This window comes from Varroa jacobsoni, unplaced genomic scaffold (assembly GCF_002532875.2).
Source record: "Varroa jacobsoni isolate VJ856 unplaced genomic scaffold, vjacob_1.0 contig02006, whole genome shotgun sequence".
Lineage (NCBI taxonomy): Eukaryota > Metazoa > Arthropoda > Arachnida > Mesostigmata > Varroidae > Varroa > Varroa jacobsoni.
Window position 1 is genome coordinate 46,855 of NW_019214736.1, and position 18,003 is coordinate 64,857.

At 41.9% G+C, this 18,003-nt stretch overlaps 2 protein-coding genes across 12 annotated transcripts in view; one reads left to right on the top strand and one right to left on the bottom strand.

The window, feature by feature from the left end:
• Window positions 1–3,874, bottom strand: part of jp (junctophilin) — a 50,008-nt gene extending 46,134 nt beyond the window's left edge. The window contains exon 1 of one of the 4 annotated variants that reach the window (XM_022853708.2): window positions 2,173–3,874. The gene's annotated coding sequence lies outside the window, so the exon portion shown is untranslated. The other 3 variants (XM_022853709.2, XM_022853707.2, XM_086973236.1) reach the window with 3 other exon arrangements.
• A 4,430-nt stretch (window positions 3,875–8,304) lies between these two features.
• LOC111272319 (uncharacterized) lies at window positions 8,305–17,226 on the top strand. 8 transcript variants are annotated; one of them, XM_022853711.2, is made up of 5 exons: window positions 11,814–11,915; window positions 12,179–12,387; window positions 14,284–14,563; window positions 14,877–15,342; window positions 15,678–17,226. In XM_022853711.2, exons 1-5 carry the CDS (start codon window positions 11,858–11,860, stop codon window positions 15,805–15,807), a joined length of 1,143 nt encoding a protein of 380 aa, XP_022709446.1. In that variant the 5' UTR covers window positions 11,814–11,857; the 3' UTR covers window positions 15,808–17,226. The 8 variants fall into 8 exon arrangements, with proteins under 8 accessions (XP_022709448.1, XP_022709451.1, XP_022709453.1 ...); XM_022853712.2 differs by having other exon boundaries at window positions 11,817–11,915; window positions 12,185–12,387; XM_022853713.2 differs by lacking the exons at window positions 11,814–11,915; window positions 12,179–12,387 and adding an exon at window positions 8,305–8,556.
• The last annotated feature ends 777 nt before the right edge of the window (window positions 17,227–18,003 follow it).

Here is an 18,003-nt window from a genome sequence, read left to right on the forward strand (position 1 = left end):
TAAAGGCATACGAGATACATGCACGTGCATTAACTGTGGCCACGGAACGAACAACATGAATGACAAAGAAACATGTTTGGACTCGCACAATAATGCCCGACGCGTTCCGTACGCGAAACTTATAAGAAACCGTCAATAGTTATTTTAGTATCACCTCGCTGCTCCATTGATAGGTTATCTTTATCAACTATGTAGCCTACTTCCCCATCGAGTGTTTCGCTTCGTATCCCCCCATGAGCACAAAATAATAAGCGTGCACTCCATCCACATAACTTTCGCTATGCCCCCTTCTGGTTAGATAGATAAGACGGCGCAGCTTCAAGAAATTGATTACTCAGATTATCTTCTAGCACGTAGCCGTTCTACTTAGTCTAATGTTCACTCATTGATGAATACTCAGACCGTATTCCGTGGGACAAGGCTCACAAACAAATTTCTATTGATATTTCTCGTCAATTATTTGGTCTAAGTACAATAAGCCTTTAGAAGCTGCTGGACAAACTACGGCGCGTCGTTAACTTTTCAGAATTATGACTAATTTTGCCAATGGAGTAAGCACTGATCATAACCGAAACCTGATCGAGATATCAATAAAGCGTCTGGATATTCTTTTCGACATCTCTCAGACCTTTTCTTACGTCTGTGCGTATACGATTACGATGCCGATTTGTTTGGTAGAATCACTACCGATTTATTGGCTCCGCGCCACAACGCCACCCTGTAACATTGCAACTCCCTCCTTCGGCCATCCAACATAGCTATTTTTCAGCCATCCGTAAAACCTACTTTTTTTAAATGACGAGAGATGCGGGAATCGCAAGTAGTCGTAAAGAGTAGATTTCAAATTCCTTCATAGTACGACAAGCTAGCCGGCGTAGTGGTACCGAGATACGAACGCCATTCTCTGCTATCTATGTCTGTCTTTGCGCCTTTGCTCTGGGTACGAAATTCGTGCAGTGCGGAGTGCAGGCCATGGCAAAGCACAGACAACCAGTCGTCGTCGGTCGTCGCGGCAACAAAAGAACTGCCGACGTATTGCATCGGCGGCTGTGCAAATGCCGAACAATCATCGGGGCTACTAAAGGCCTGCGGGATGCTCGCAGACCGAAGCTCGAGACAGTGGCGGTGGTCACCAGTAGCAGGCCACAAGTCGTCGCGGGCCAACCTAGCCTAGTGCCCGGTCCGTCCCCATGCCACAGGAGACAATGAATGACCTAAAGAGGCTGTTAAAGTCCGACCGAAAATAAATAAACAGTATAGAACCTAAATCCGCGATCGTCTCTAGAGTAACGGTAGTAGTGGAACACAGCGCACTCTTCAAGTCGCTAAAACAATACTTGATCATTTGCCTTTTATTCATATCTTACCTAGGTTTTTCTTTCATTGGTTCACCCTTCTTCCTGCAGCCCTTGTCTTCATCATCCTACCCTTTTTTTTGTTGTAAAAGTAAACGATCAAATATTGTTTAGAGCAGAATTTGCAATGTATTGCTTTTGAAAAAGTATGAGGAGGCCGGCAGTTTGTATCACTTCACGGGTCGGTTATAACCGGTAATATAGTATTCAACTGAAGTTTCACCTGTCCAAACTAGCTAGGAAACTCAAACAACCATCGCCAGAGGGCCTAACAATGTCCGGAATTATCTATTATGTCGAAAACCCTTTTATCTCTTACTCGCTTATCGGTGGCCTTCAGACAATGTCGAATTCGTCCGATCCGGAACAAATATTTGCACTCAAACAGGTATAACTTACAAGGCGAAGCACGGGCGAACACGGGGAGATGGACACCGTAAACAATTAGGTTCTGTTACTGTAGTAGAAAATTAGCCTCATACGAGATAGCATCCATGCTGCTGGTATGAATGGCCGTTGGTGGCCAACTTCGACTTCTGACACAAAAATTTTACTGGTTGCAGCGATACTGAGAACTATTGTTAACTCACTAGACACTCAACATTTGTATAACAATGAATAGGTCGCGTAATCCTGCAGTTGTTACTGTCATGACGCTGTACTATTGTATGGTCATCCATTGCTTGGTCACAACAAACACGTCCAAAGGTGATTCCCTTCGTGGACTTGAGCATGCACGAAATTGACTTCCTCGTTTAATCTTTGCCTTCTTTCCTCCTTTTTTATATATATATATGTATATAACATAAACACTCACGTAGACGGAATGCTAGTAGCCGGAGGTGTTGCCGGAGAACACACACAACTATATACTACGCGTAACTCTAACCGGCTGTAGGACCGCTGATGGTGTGCCTGCTGCGGCCGCCGCTGCTGTTATTATTTATAATAATTAGTGTGGGTACTATTACGGTAGTTCTTGGTATAACGCCTATTATTACAATGGCTGTAGAAGTGATAGCGACGGTAGTACTGATAGCCGCAGTTGTCGTAACAAGCGTCGCGTGTGTTGAGCACAGTTCGGCACGACGAGACGAGAACAATGAGGAGTATAAAGCACGAGTGACGAACACGGATGGTGATGGCCGCCGATCTACTACCGAACACGATCGGCGCGCGTGTTTGTTGGACTGCGGACTTGTGGCTTGTTCGATCGGTCGCACTATCTGGAGGAGGAGCAATAGCTGGAACTTAGAGAGAATCAGTTACCGCTAATCGATGTCGTTGTGGTCCAGTTACTGTTGCTTATCCAGCTGGTGAGTTAGTGTTACTACGATTCACACTGCTTCTTCGGTGGGTTCGTTCGGATCAAGAAGCAGCAGCAGCTCGGTTTAAGGCGACGAGACTAAACTGCTTGTTGGCCAGTCCCGTCGTATGCCTGCCGCCCGATGGGTCCGATCCGGCCTCTTCCGAACTGCTGGTCGGTCAGGCGGCTGCTGCTGGCGTTCGAGCCACCACGGCTCTGTTGGTAGCCTTCGCGGCCTGTCGGCAGGTCTGGCTGCCTTCTTTTGCTACCGTGGTTCTTCCTGCTAGTGCTCGCTGGCCCGCTATTCATTCGTTTGTTAACAGCCACCTAGCTAGCCAGACAGCCAGCAAGCTGGCCGGCTGGCCGCGCTTATTTTACCCACCCCGAAATCAGGCTCAGCGGGCAGCTCAGGCTCGGGACCAGACCATGCCAAGCCGACAAACTGGCCGAACACCGCGCGTTACTGCCGAGCTTCCGCAGCTATGGCAGTAGCAGCAGCGGTCGGTTACTGTCGGTCGTTGTCGCCGCCGTCGTCGTAGTCCTCGTTGAGAGGCTGCGACCCTACGACGCTCTCGCAGCCGTCGTAGCCATAGAGATTGTAGCGTATCGCCTCGGCTGCCCTAAACTTGTTGTGGCTGTCGCCGCTGCTACGGGGCCGGCGAGCCTGATCTGGTGGCTGACTGGCCAGTAGGTTCTGCCACCGATTGTCTAATGCTGGCCGTAACTGCTGGCGTGAACGGCCACAAGCGAGCGCAGGCCGCAAAACCTTCTTCAGTCGCCCCGCCACACAAACCCACCATTACCACTACCAGCAGCAGCAGGAAGAGGAGCGGTAATGTGTCAGGCCGACCGCCTGCAGGCTAACTGCAGTTCCTGGCCTGTGCCTCTGTTCACTGGTTCCGTTCTATTCACTCGCTGGCTTTCCGATACCAGTGACGAGCAGGGACCGGCCTTCTCTCGCGCTGCTAGCACCGACGATGACGCTAGTACGGTGCTGGTGCACCGTCTATGACAGTCGCGATGATTCTTCGTCGTCGTCGCCGCCGCCGCCGCCGCCGCCGTCGGCTGGCTGCATGCGACGTGCGCGTGCCACCTAAACCACCACTATGTATGTAAGTTTATAATGCTCGACTCCTGCCTTGTCTGGTGTGATGTGACGATTGCGGCTGCGCTTTTGCTGTTTTGTGGTGGCGTTGTGCTACCCTTGCCACTGCTGGGTCCCCAGCCGACGACCAGTAGGCCGCTCTCTAGACCTTCCACCAGCTGAGCCAAAGAAGCTTTTTTCTTTCCGCTTCTGGCCTGTGCACAGACAGATACCCGAATAGCAGTAGCAGCGGCAGCACTGGCCAGCCAGCTGCTTCTGGCGTCGCCACCAGCAGCAACAGTAGTGGCGGCGGCGGCGGCGGCGGTGACGGCGGCAGCAGCAGGAACTTAACGTTGGAGGTTTGCGTGTTGCCTTCGAAAAGCACCAAGGTTTATCGTACTTCCCGCAGCTACAATCGCACGCCGCAACACTGCTTCCGCAGGTTCTAGATTCTAGTCCGCTGTGTATCTGACTGTGTTCAAATGTATACTAGCGTATGTACGCTTCCTTAAGGATCTATCCCAATGGCGCAGACGTGGGTCTCTGTTCTTTATTTACCGATCAACGATATGTGTGCTGGTCAGCCTGAACCAATGTCGTCGGCCCGAGATTGTTCACCGCACTTACCACCAGTGCCGCGACGACCACCCTCCTTTTATTTTCCTCCTTTTCTTCTTCTTTCCTACTGCCGCGCTCTGTCTATATATATATATATATATATATATGTATATTTAGATCAGTGCTACTGCTGCAGAGAGCCGATGGTCCGGCAGAGATAGGACAAAGCGAGCGGCCAAAATTATTTACGTTGTCTGCCGTTATCGTTATCGGGCTGACTGGTTGGTAGTTACGCGTGATCACACTTGATCGAGGCCCCAACTTACGGCACTTCCCTGGACACGACTCGCCCGAAGGCTCAGTGATATCTGTAATAGTAGAACGAGTATTATAGTCGCGTCGTAGCAGCGGGCGCTAGAGTTTGAGTGACAGAGTACGCAAGCCGGTAGCAGCTGCCACATGCGCCTAACGTGGCCTGCTGCTACGGCAGCTGCAGAGATTATTACAGATTCCAAAAGTTACGCCACCGCTTTGTGGCTCTCGTCGCGGTTACTGCCGAAGCAGTTCGCTCTGCTCAGATACTGCTGTATTTGTCCTGTTTTCATTTTAGTCAATAACTGTAATATAGTAGTATAATGTATTGTGGATAAAAGCGATGTCGCGCACTGCACAATACGAAAAATAAATATTAAATGCGAGTGACAGAGAAAAATATTGTCAGGTAGTGAGCTGGTAGGAGAGACGCAGGGAGCAGTCAGAAGCTCTCTTCGAAAATCTCTAGTGTTGCCTGATTTTGTCTTGTTTCTTTGTTATCGCGTACGTCGTCGTCGTTGGAAGCCTGCTTGCGACAATGGTCATGCTGACAGCGCCGTAGCACTCAGTCGGTCCGTGTTGAACAATTTCGTCAATTGCTTTGACTCGCTCTCACAATATAACACGCACACAAACCGCGTTGGTAATCGTGACGATAAAAGGGAATGGCGATTGACGATGACGAGGACGATGATGGTTTCACTAGTAGCAGTAATTGCGATGGCCGTGCCTGGCTTTTCCACTCGGCCTGCAGCTGCTGTATCTATACTGCGGCTGGCGTTAGCCGTCTGTGTGCTATTGCTACGCGCTCGACGTACTTTTCGCTCAGTTTTCGCACTGAACGACGGCGCCGTGGGCAACAACCTCAACAACGGGGTGAAGAGCTTTCAGTCTGACTTGGTTGCAAGCGCTTACGCGGCGGACAAGCAACGAACACTGACCGCTATTGGAAGTGCGCTCTCTGGGCATGCGCGTGCTGCGAGCCAGACAGACAGGCAGGCAGCAGGCGCAAGACGGATAGACAGCTGGACTACAACCAACAGCAGTAGCAGCACGCAGCGAGCCTAAGCTAAAGGCCCTCGTTGTATTATCGCAGGGCCTTACTCTTTCTCAATTATGCCCCACTCAGATCCCGACGCAGCTCTCTCCACATAGCTTGCAGACGGTCTTTTCCCTTAGAGGGTTTTTACTAACGTTATCGACAATCCCCTTAGCAACCTTGGCCCCCCTAGGCGTTTTCTCTCCTTCGCACTTTGTCTCCTATCTTCACAAAACTCAAACGCAACTACGCTCGCAATCGTTCGTACCAGTCTAAGAGCGCCGCCGCCGCCAGTGCTTGGAGTGAAGTGTTTTCCCATGAAGGCTCCACTGCCTTGCCAACGGTCTCATGCACGGAGGATTTAAGTGAGCAGACGATAGGCCTATTGCGACAATATTGTGTCATTACACATCCCGGCGCGCAATGCTCATAGAAAGGGACAGCCAAACAAAGCCTATTAGTGCTTTTGAGAGGCGTCTCACAGAGAGTTTCTGTCGGTTGGCGTGTAAAACAGGAAGTATCATGCGACTTGAATTCTAACCTGTGCCGCGCCACTCATGTAAGAACAAGAATGTATCATTATGATGCCAAGTAAGATGAATCGTAGTGACACATATTGCATACATTTTTCAGCAATATTACAAACAAAATATGCACTTACAAATTTGAAGCATACATCAGAGTAACATATCAACAAATAGCAAATTGTCAATCAAAGACAGAGGGTTGAGAGTGATCATTATATAAACATAGTCTAACAAAAATTAATTGCAGTCCCAACAACACGGACATTTTCGGAACAAACAACAGACTATGAAAGAAAGCCGGACCTCGCGCTCCCTGAACTAAAAAAATTCACGAATGTTCGGTTGTTTTAGTAGCCTTTCAAGAGCCTTCTTTAAGAGATGCTAGGCGATACATTGAATCGATGTCCGGATTCTTTTTACAGTTGCAGTGTACGTGAGCAACCACATATGCCAACTAGCTTTTGTGAGAAATGTTAGTGAAACGATAGCGTTAGGAAGGATCTTTTTAGCCAATTCACAATACTACAGGTTCTCTACTGAAAGAGCTCCGACCACATATCTATACATTTTTTGTAAAATCATCGAAGCGCCGCTAAAAACCAAGATATACGCGGCCATGAGTTAAAACTGCTACATTAAAATATATTTGAAGTTGACAACGCATGGGTGCATGCGTTTTATATATATATGCAAGAATATAATACTTACGTTCCCGCGTTCCGCTAGGAGGACCGTACAATTGTACGTGGTATGCGCTTTGTGCACTGTGCTGCTCTCTGGTAATGGCGCCTTTATGAGTATAGAGGTTACATTGCCTTTGCGCCCTCTTCTATTATATACAGTGTTATATTATATATACTTAATTTAAGTTGTCACTGTAATTAAAACTCGGGTGTATTTCAGTGGCGCGTTTTAATTTAGAAAGAAGAACAAATGTTAACGGGGTGTCGGTCATAGCGAGCGTCCGCTTATCCGCTACCGTTAGTACTAGAACACAGGGAATTCTTTTTGGGCAAATCAAACACCCACAATCGCGGATAATAGTGCGCCTTTTTCCAATTTAAACGAGCATTGGGGTTTATCCAGTTTCTTAACATCCAGAAAATCCAGGAAAAAACCTACGATGATTGAAAACCTTTTTTTTGGCAGAAAACGCTAATCTGCTTTATTAGTTTTACAGTTTGCGCGCAGCTTTTAAAAAAGTCGAAAAAGATATCCATGAGGAAAACAGGAAAATTGTTAATGCGGTTTCGATTTGAAGAGCTCGATAATGCTTATATATATATATATGTATATATATATATATATATATATATATATATATATATATATATAGCAAATGTGTATTCAGTTAAGCTTTAAATATTTAGAAAAAGTTTTTGAAAGACTTGCCTCATCGTTTTATAGTGTATGGTCATTCTAATTCTACCTTTAAAACTAGCATAAAAACCTAATAATTGATTTCATCTTTTTTGACTCTATAGCCGTATAGACTTTATCAAAAAACCTGTCTGACAATCACCATTTCCTATTCTTACTGATTACATGTTGCACCTGCTTGCCATGTGTCCTTTGGTAAATCTCGGAGATCCTCCGCCTGAAAAATTTAGATAGGTCGTGTACACATGGGTTTCGGCAAGTCCAAGGAAGAATTTAGATTATTGTTGGGACATCGTATTTTCTCTTGTTTTTTATATAAATTTTAATTGAAAACATTTTCGAAAAGCTAGTTGCTCATAAATGTATGCGAGTCCATAGTGGAAAAAATAAACAAAGAAAAACCTAAACAAAGTCCTTTGGTGATGCATCTACATCCCAATTAATATTGCGGCTATGAGCAAATGCAATGTATCAATTTTAAGGTACGAACACTAGATAGTTTTCAAATCCTATTTCATTTGCATTTATAGCAAAGCAAAAGGAAGTGAAATTTTTACTTTTCTCTCCCAACAGATTTCTGCTGTCGATAGTTCCATTCAACCCAAGAATTCTCACAGAGTAATCATAACCTTGCAACTTCACCGTAGCTTGTTACGCTATTGTCCGTCCTTGAGTAACCGCCCGCGCTCAACATGCGCCTATCGATAAGCCAGAGAAAGATCACTTCATCAGTGGCAGCGCGTGTTAGCTAGCCGATCCGTTTGTGCGCCGCGGCGGCGATGACGGCGGCTGTTGTTGTCGGCAAGAGGTTTCGGGGTGCGATCGGCCCGGTATACGACAGAAATAGGGAAATTCGCATACAGCGATCGGCCCGTTGGTGGCGATTGTGCTTCTTGGTGCATCTTCTACACCAGACGTTTTTCGGCAGTAGCAGTGCGACATACCCGTGCCTTGAAGTAGCGCCCTTTTTGGCGGCCTTAGCCTTCATACTCAAGGTAAATCCAGTGACAGTGCTTTTGGCCTTTCCAGATAAATTCTCTCCCTCTTTCTTGCGCGGTCAACGCTCGAAGTTGCCCGCCGGACAGGCAGCAAATGTACAAACGGAGAATCGCGGTCTCCAAATCCCACGTCGCCAAGTTGCCAACCAACTGCTGTTGTTTGTCGTAGGACATCTGAAGTGGGTTAACAGCGGCGAAACGATGGGCTTTCCTTTGAATAGTTCCCTGGTATGTTAATACCGGCATGTGTTTGCTTGTTTCTTGCTAAGTGCATAAAAAGGATACGTTATTCGCGTATTAACAGTATTGTTGGATACTTGCAATGTAATGTGATTATTTTTTTTAATAACTGGTTTTTTGTCGCTGACGTCATGGAAAACTGGGAATGCTTCAGCAACATTTCGAATTCGTATATCTGATGACATCCGCCATAAGCTAGCTTGCAGGCGCAAATACAGAAAAAGTATCTAGTATAAAGTTGGTTATTTGTATGCGTTGTAAGTTGCCAAGTGCTTTAATGTTGTCGATTGTTTCTGCCTGATCCGTTTTGCAAAACTACTTTTTCCCTAGTGGTACTGTTCCGTAACGGATACCGAATTAAAATATTTTCTACTTCTGCCCCTAATTTGCCTCTAGTATAATTAATCAGTGCCGTTAAAAATCGTAGCGTTAGGAGGACTTATATTTTATCAACTCAAATCTATAGCTCGTACCCAAACTCATTCTATATACCAGACATTGCATTACATATAGAGTAAATTTGGTAGCATAAATAGATAGGAATATAAATCTATATCAAATCTGAGAAATACTTGTAGAGCTTTTCATGTAGAATGTTTAGGTTTGTGGATAGTTTTTAACCATTTCTAATAGCCATATGCACCGAGCTGCACAGCATTCTATTAGATGACGCTGCCTCTATCACCTGTACTTCTGCCACTATGCGGGAAATGAGTACATACATTTTTCTCCTGTAATGTGAAGTCATTGACCCGCCCAACCAAGCCGATATGGGCAGCAAGGTGCCAATGATGACTGTTGCCTCCCTTCCTCATCTGTCGTATCTCGGTCAATCTTCACTTGAGGAACCGGTTGGCTTAACCCACATAGTGAGCAGCTGACATTTCGGTAGAAGCACTTTATTGAAGTATTTTTTCTCTATGAGGGTTGTTAATTGTTTTGTTCTTGCTCTCTTATTAGTTTTAGCGATAAATGAATCGCACGTTTAGAAATTACATCGAGCACCGGCAGCTTCCCGATATCGTGTAGGAAAGCCTTGAACTTCGATTATTACAATGGTCCACAGCGTAATCATAGTAATAATACCAATAACACTAATAATAAAAGTATATCTGTAATATGACCGTCAAATGTCTTTTTCTAAGTCGTAAATTTCAATTTCTCTGAAGTTATTCTTGAAGAGATTAAGAAAGATTATTGTTAACACAGCAGAATGTGATTCCGTTTCGGAGCACTTACGCCTTTCGCATTGATTTTATTCCGTGATAATTTAATGAAAAGCGTTATTTGGATCGTACTACCGTTTAACTTGAGTTTCCGTAATTAGGTGAGCGTGACATGTTTGCCTGCTAAAGTTAGGAACACCTGAGGTGGTTAAGGTTCAAAACGGAGATAGACATAGCTTGTTTTGTGTCAGCCATTTTAGGTAATGTGTAACGCCAGAACCGAACGCACAACTCGAAGCACATCTCTTTCGGTTTCATCTTTTGCATTGATCTCTTGATGAGTCCAGAGTAGTGGAAAGTATGCTATAGAACCAGCGACAGAAATAATTTGTTTTGCTATAAAGGTTCCGGGTTGTCATAGAAGCAACTTTAAATTCACTCGGAAGAACATTAAGCGACAAATGCACCTAAAGTTCTAAAATTCTATTAAATCGGTTAACGTTTCTTGTTGAAAGTATTGTGTATCGCTTTCAAATCTTTTAAAAATTAATTCACAATTCCATGCGTGGTGAGGTAAATAGCCAGTGAAATAGTCCTTGACGTTGCGAACGCACTTGTGGAAGTTAGCAGGGCTAGAACCTGAAGTGCCGATTGAAATTAAGCGCGACTTTTCAAATGATTTTAGTACTGCTACCAACGAAATGAAAAATATTGGAATGACGAGCAGCAGCAATACAAATAAGTGGAAGTATTATTGAACAGTTGGTTCTATTGAACGTTGAACTAAGTTCATTCTTAATAGTGACCAAATGGCTATTATGCCTAATTATGTTAATGGCTATTACGTTATCTTAGTCTTACAGCGTTTTTCGTAATAAAATAATTTGTCTGAATGACTTATCTAAACTAAGCGCGTTTGAAATTTCTAACTTGTTTGTAACTGTCAGTGTAATGCGAGAAATGCACTTTGTGGCCAGTAGAACCCTGTAATGCTTCCGCTTGTCTTCCACGAGGTTTTTTACGTGTCGCTTTTAATTTCAAAGTAGAATATAGTAATAAATAAATGTGGTTCGCGAGCAAAAGCGTTTAAAAATAAGTACATTGGCAACTCGATCCGAGAACTATACTTCGGTATCAAATATCGGATGAAAATCTGATAAGAGACAGTTCTAATACCGAATAGGGTAACTTGTAAGAAACAGATATTATTTTGTTCTACAAATGTATGTTCTGATATATACATTAGCACTCATCGAATATTAATCTGTATTTTTATAGTTGCATAATTAGAATTTATGAAATTTAAAACTTCAGTTTAGTTGGAGTGCATGTGGCAGTATTGATGTATTATAATCAATATCACAATAGTCACCTTGATATATTTAGCATAAGCCACAGGGTGCTAACATCAATTTGTCGCAAACTGAGGAAATACTGAATATACTTTGAATTCTTAAATATCTCAATTCCTGTTTAGAAATTACTTCCGATAACACAAACTACGCATTTCAAACAGATGCATATTTATTACGTGTTACCATTGTTATCATTATTATGGCAAGGAGAAGATAATTGGGCCTGCGGTTATTGGCCCAGTGGCGGCGCTACTAAGGTCTGCCAAATGAAAGGAACTGATGACTAAAAGGTAAAGACGAAACTGTCCGCCTGGAGCTATTTCCGCTTAGTCATCGTTACTCTCGGTGTGCCTTTTGCGGTGGTTTGGAGCTGTTTGATAAGAAAGTGGCTAAAACATATCCTTTTCTTCAGCCTCCTCAAAGGACGGTTTCAGTCTTGTTTTTTGTTTACCGCTTGACAGTGGCTTCGTATTAATCGGTTGGTTGACCATATCTAATAGGCCAGGTAGTGCCTGCTAATTGTTTTTTGGTGACGCTATGTATGTCATGGCCGAGTACGCAACTTTATCTTTGTTCGTTGTGATGGTTACGGCAAGTACGCGTTACGCTCACTAGCCAATACATCATTTTAAGCATTGTTTTGCAATACTCTTTGTTAAATACTATTGAATATTTGTATACTACATATTATAATTTTTGGTTTCATCTAATCAGAACAAATCTTGTATTTAAGTGATACTTTAATTATCTACTATGCAAGCCATATCAATAAACTAGTAGATCGGATGAGGTTCTTTTCGTATACACTCCAAATTGACTAGCGTTTTGTGACAAAAGGTTCGTTCTATTTTTATCTAGCAATAGGTTTTCCGCCAGACGTCCTGTCATTCTCTTGCAGTGATCTACTTGTGCTGTGCAGATCTTACTATTCGGAAAATGATAAGCGCCAATTGGCGTCTGCTCGAAAGCCCGTTTTGCAAAGAGAGAGAGAGAGATACGTCGTAGAAAAAATAGAGCGTATTTGCTATCATTCATCATCTACCAGGTGGACTGACTTTGACCCAAAGGTAAAATATTATTGCAGTGCTTTGTGCATCATCCTGTCGAGATCTGTAAAAAAAATGGCGTCTCCTAGATGCATCCGACATCTTTTCTCTCTCGAATAATAGGCGTAAAAGATTAAAAAAAAACAAAAGGATAGAGCAGGCGAATCGATATTTCATCGCTCGACCATGCACATTGTTACAAATTTACATATCTATGCAAATTCCACCTACCTAAAGATCTGACAATGTCCCAGTAAGTGTCTCCATAGATCACAGTATATTTTCGATTAAAGGAATACTTTGCGCTTTGAATTTAAGGCGGTCGTGGAAGACATTGTATGCAGCTCCTGATTTTGACGACTTTGCTCCGCAGTTTTAGTGTTATGATTACTGAAGAGGTAGTGGGCTGCTATGACATTATATTAAGTTTTACTCTACATTAAGAATTTGCCTTTGCTTTCACATTGACGAGGTGTTTTACCTTATAAGATTCTAAGGTCACTAGTTCTCTTAACGGTACATTTCATATATATATTAATTTTAGAAGAACAAACAATAACAACGTCGGGATAATTTCTGTACGATTTTCGGAAACAAATCAAGTTTTCTACCTGTGATTGACCTAATTTCTCGCGTACTTGCAACTAAGTATGACCTTTCTTTTCTGTAGAACTCTTCCAGTGTAGCTTAATTATTCTCTATGAATCCTAAGTGATGCTACAGACGAAAAATAGCTCTGTGAGAAACTCTCAACAATTTATCGGCATAAATACAAAATTTTAGCTCTAGTATTCATCATGGTACTGACAGGACTTGTACTTCTCATACCTATTTGTGTTTTAGTAACCCTAAAAGGAGATTTGAAAGTGGCAGAAATGATTTTACTCCTTTCCTTTAATTTATTCTATTTTTAACGCCTTTACTTCTATAACGACACTTCCGGTAGACCTGAAAGTCCAACTTCAATTTATAATTACTTAGGTACAGCTTACTAACATCGCATATGAGCAGCTTGACAATCACTAGAATTGGTGAATTAATTTTCTGATAGGAAAGCAGATGCTTAGAAACCTGCAGTTTATTTGGTGCAGGCGCTGCAAAGTATTTAAGAGTATCTCTCTTCCGTGAAGCTTTCGTGTTGTATGTCGAGACATAAAGTATGCGAAAAATAGGCGCGATTCCCAAGAAAGAAATTATCCCTTCTTAGGAAAGCAGCACGTTCTAGGCTTTTTCAGAGCAACGACAAAATGTGTAACATTTAGGACTCTACCTGCATCCATGACCTAGGCTGCTATTATTTAAGAAGTTTTCTTTATCTATACCATTTAAATCAATATTAAAATTATTTTAATTATTTCTTTGTGATAGAAAATGAAGTAATTTTCTATAAACAGCCATTTTACAAATAGCGCTTCGCAAAACGGTCATTTGTGATGTAAATACCACTGAGTTTGCTGTAGTTTGTTCGAATTTAATCGAACAAAAATAAGCCAAAAAATTTGTTAAAGTCTAAAGCTAAGTCAGCAGTCCTAATCAAATCATGAAAAGCTGGCTTACGGAAAACAGAGTCATTAACACCTGCTGTTCTGACCTCAGCTATAGGGTTACTAAATAAGGGTCCGCCAGAAGCACTAACAATTCAATAAGTATCAAACCCAAATAACAATTTTGATGTAAAGCTGTTGTAAATATTACCAAATTTAATTGAAATGTCCTGCGAGACAGGACATAATAACTGAAATCAGGTAGGCAAATTGCACAGCTGTCATTATGTCACAAAGAAGAAAGACAAGTGAACCTGTACACACATTCTGTTCTTGATGTTCTTCCTTTGTAAATCAAACTAGTTATTAATGCAATATGAAGACTGCTTGTTATTCACATAATCTGCCGGTGTGGCCTTTCTATTTTCCGCAGATGCCTTCGTCACGTATGACTAAGGATCAGTTACGCGATGCGCTGGCCGATGTTGGTGTCAAGACTGGTTCGAAGATGAAAAAAGCCGAACTGGTAAAACTATATCGAGAAAAAATACTTGATCAACAGGTATCGACAGTATCTCCAAACGATTCGCTTATCGGTGGTTTCAGTTCGGACGAGGAGGAACCCGTGGCTCTAGACACTTCACATATCACTAGCGCAACCAACGTGAAACATCTGACGAACGACGAGATATTCTACAAACTTAAGGAGCTCGGTAAGCACAAAATAATGCCATATAGCGCACTGTCTACATTCATTTGATTCTTTATTACTATGCTTTTGAATCTAAAGATGCATCGTTCACTGTGGTATTGCCTGAATCACCTCCATAGGGCTATATAAGCAAAGTCTTTTCATTTTTTTTTTTAAATTCAAGCAAACAACTGATTCACAAATTTTTTTTAAATAATTCTTTCATTCATACAAATTATCTAGCCATATTGTTAATGGGTTATTTGATTCAGTGGCTATCAAGCTGAAGGCTTAAAAGCTTAGTTTTAATGCTTGTTAATTTTCCGTATCCTCAGGTGAGCATGTCGGTCCCATCCTTGACTCTACGCGGTCTATCTACGAGCGAAAGTTGATTCGTCTTCTTGGCGGTGACGAAGCTGATGGCGACAACTACGACAAGGGCATCTCGAGCTTCTCAGCCGATGAAGAGGACGAGGCCGACAAGGACGAAACAGATGAGTACGATGTTGTTGGAGCTACAAGCGACAACACCGAACACTTCAAAAATAGCGGCTTCTCGGAGAAGATAGTTGACGATAACGGTTTTTCAAACACATTGTCGAGAGAACACGAAAAAATACAAATACAAGACGACGGAAGTATCGTACGAACACGTCGGCACCATACGATCAAGTCCTACACAAACGAAAGTCATACGGCTAACGGCAAATCATTTGTGCCTCCACCTCCGAAGAAGCATAATTTACCTATCGTTGCAGGGGTAGCACTTCTTGTTCTCGCTGTTATTGCCGTACTCATTTGGTAAGTGAAGCCTAAATATTTGCAGGTGTCAGATGTTGTTCGCCTATTCTGTACATGTCGCCAAGAAAATAGACAAAATCCTGCAAGACTAGCAAGTAAATAGAAAATCAATTTTGTCATATAGAGATTTCAAGCTTGGGTAGCAGCCGTCGGGTTAGCTCTAGTTGATAAAAAGGAAGGTGCCTTTGCTCTATCTTGCTTCTGTCAAGTTTGTTCCTCTCGTTCCTGGCCCATGTTTTTAAAAAGGTACTCCAATATTTCGCTCAAGATTCTTAATGCAATATGAGATATATAATACACCTAATTCATTGAATCAGCCCTATCTGTCTTTATAGGGTAAACCTAGAATCCGGTAAACCCTTTGCCGCGGTTCCTAGCTCTGGATCGGCTCCCCCCGCTGAAAACGTCCCTACAAGTTCAAAAACCGTCGTCATCGGTAGCGGCATAAATGGATCCCCGAAGTAATGGGGTTGGCAGTAGTCGCAACAGGGACTACTCCACCTTACAATTTCGACCCACTGGTTTTTACTGGTAGAAAATTCAGTTATGTGACTGTCTAAACAGTAGAAATTCAATAAATGAAAACAAATTTAAACAACAACTGTTTCCCAAGGAAAATCCGTTTATGAAGCATGAACGAAACCATTCAGTTTAGCCATTACCCTTCATGACATCATGTGACAAATATTACCTACACTTGCTTCATATTAACCATCTATATCGAATGCACATAAAACTAACAATAGACTTTATATTAACAGAATTCATGTAATGCATCGTATGTACGCCTACACACACACACACACGAGACTAGCACATGAAAATGCACTGAACTTTCCTATACTTCATCTCAACAGATAACTGTTAGTATGCATATATATATATATATAATTTTTTTTCTGCATTTTATATATGTATATATATATATATATATATATACATATATATAATGCAGAAAAAAAAATTAATTCTAAACAACTGTAGCATACCAAATAAACGTTTATTTTAAGATTGGATCATTGGTCGGCAAATCAGCTCTGCTGTACTTGTGTCTTAGATGAAGGGCCGTGCATAGCATAGTGCTCCTCCGCCGAGGGAAATTTGGAAAACCAATCGCAACGCTATCATACGTGACCGTATTATTATCCTACAACTATTATTATGATTACTTTTAGCATAAGTATGTAGGCACATGTATCACAGATGAACGTTTAAGTGGTAAGTGAACTTCACCTCATGTTCTCTCATACACTTGCATATATTATTACCCTTGCTATTCTTATAAGTTATTATTGTCTTTATAAACTGACGCTTCTCCTGTTGTTCTTATTGCATGCACGAACATCAAACTTATACGACAATATCATCATTTGGTCTAGAGATTAGGCTAGTGCCGCTATTGTGCCTAGCCGTAACTGTTATTTTCATGACGATAATTAGTATAAAATGTTACGCAGAAAACAAAAAATCTTCTTAACATAAAAAAGAATATATATATAAAAACACACACCGGTAAGCGGACAAAAGCAAAAGAACTATATACCAGAACATTCGGGGAAGTGGATTTGGGGTCGAACGGCGAAAATAAAGCAGGACTATATGAATAGACACAGGCAAGCCAATGATGTGAATATCCCTTCCACCTTACACATTATATATATAAACGTATATATATATATATATTTGAAAAAATATAGTGCGTTCTCACCATGTAATATTTGATCGTCGTGCCACATTTCTCGACTCAGGTCCAGCTACCCGAGTGCTCCGTGTATATATCTGACTCATATGTTGTATGTATGTTGCTAAATGACAAAAGAAGAAAATGTAATAGGAAATAGAAATTAAATAAATATGAGCAAGAAGTACTCAGACCTTCCTAAATACTTTAGCTCTTCTTTTAACTGCTTAAGCACTAACAATCAAACTGAGGGACTGTAATCTAATTTGTGCTGCTAAAATATGTGCAGTGTACACCTGCTTCTTTATACAATACAGCGCTTGCACTCACGTAATTCGCTGATACAAATCCTTCAATAGAAAGATTACATAAAGCATGTTTTTGCCTGATGTTCTGCCCGTTGGGCTCGTGAATGTAAGGATTATAGAACTGCTGTAAAATAAATTTTTATATAAAGGTCATTTTATCGTATAGTTCATTAAAAAACGTCCTTGCTAAATGTGAATCTTAGCGTATGTATCTCTTTAGCAACTTCAACACTGTCCATAGGAAACCATGCTGCTAAATAGAATATGTAATATTAATACACTAAATTTTAGCCAAGCCAGCGACTCGACAAATCACGCCATTGTGGTAGTTCAGATGGGCAAGTTGCCGTCTATGACTGAGTTGCCGTTCACCTGAGTTCCCCTGTACGACACATAAGCGCCACCAAATTTAGTCCTGTGGACTTGTGGAAGAAAGCAATTCGTCAAAAAATACATTTTGCTTAATATGTTGGGTTGCGGAAAAAGTCTTAACGGTTTTACTAGCTTTAAAATAACATATCTCAGCTATATGAGTCGCCTCGCTTCCGATTGAATTTGGCAGCAGTAGATATGCTAAAATTATTGGAACACTTTAGGAATAAAGGTGTTAGGAATACAATACACATTAGGAATAAATGTGGAGCGCCTTTAGCTTAGTGAAATTTCTGCAAA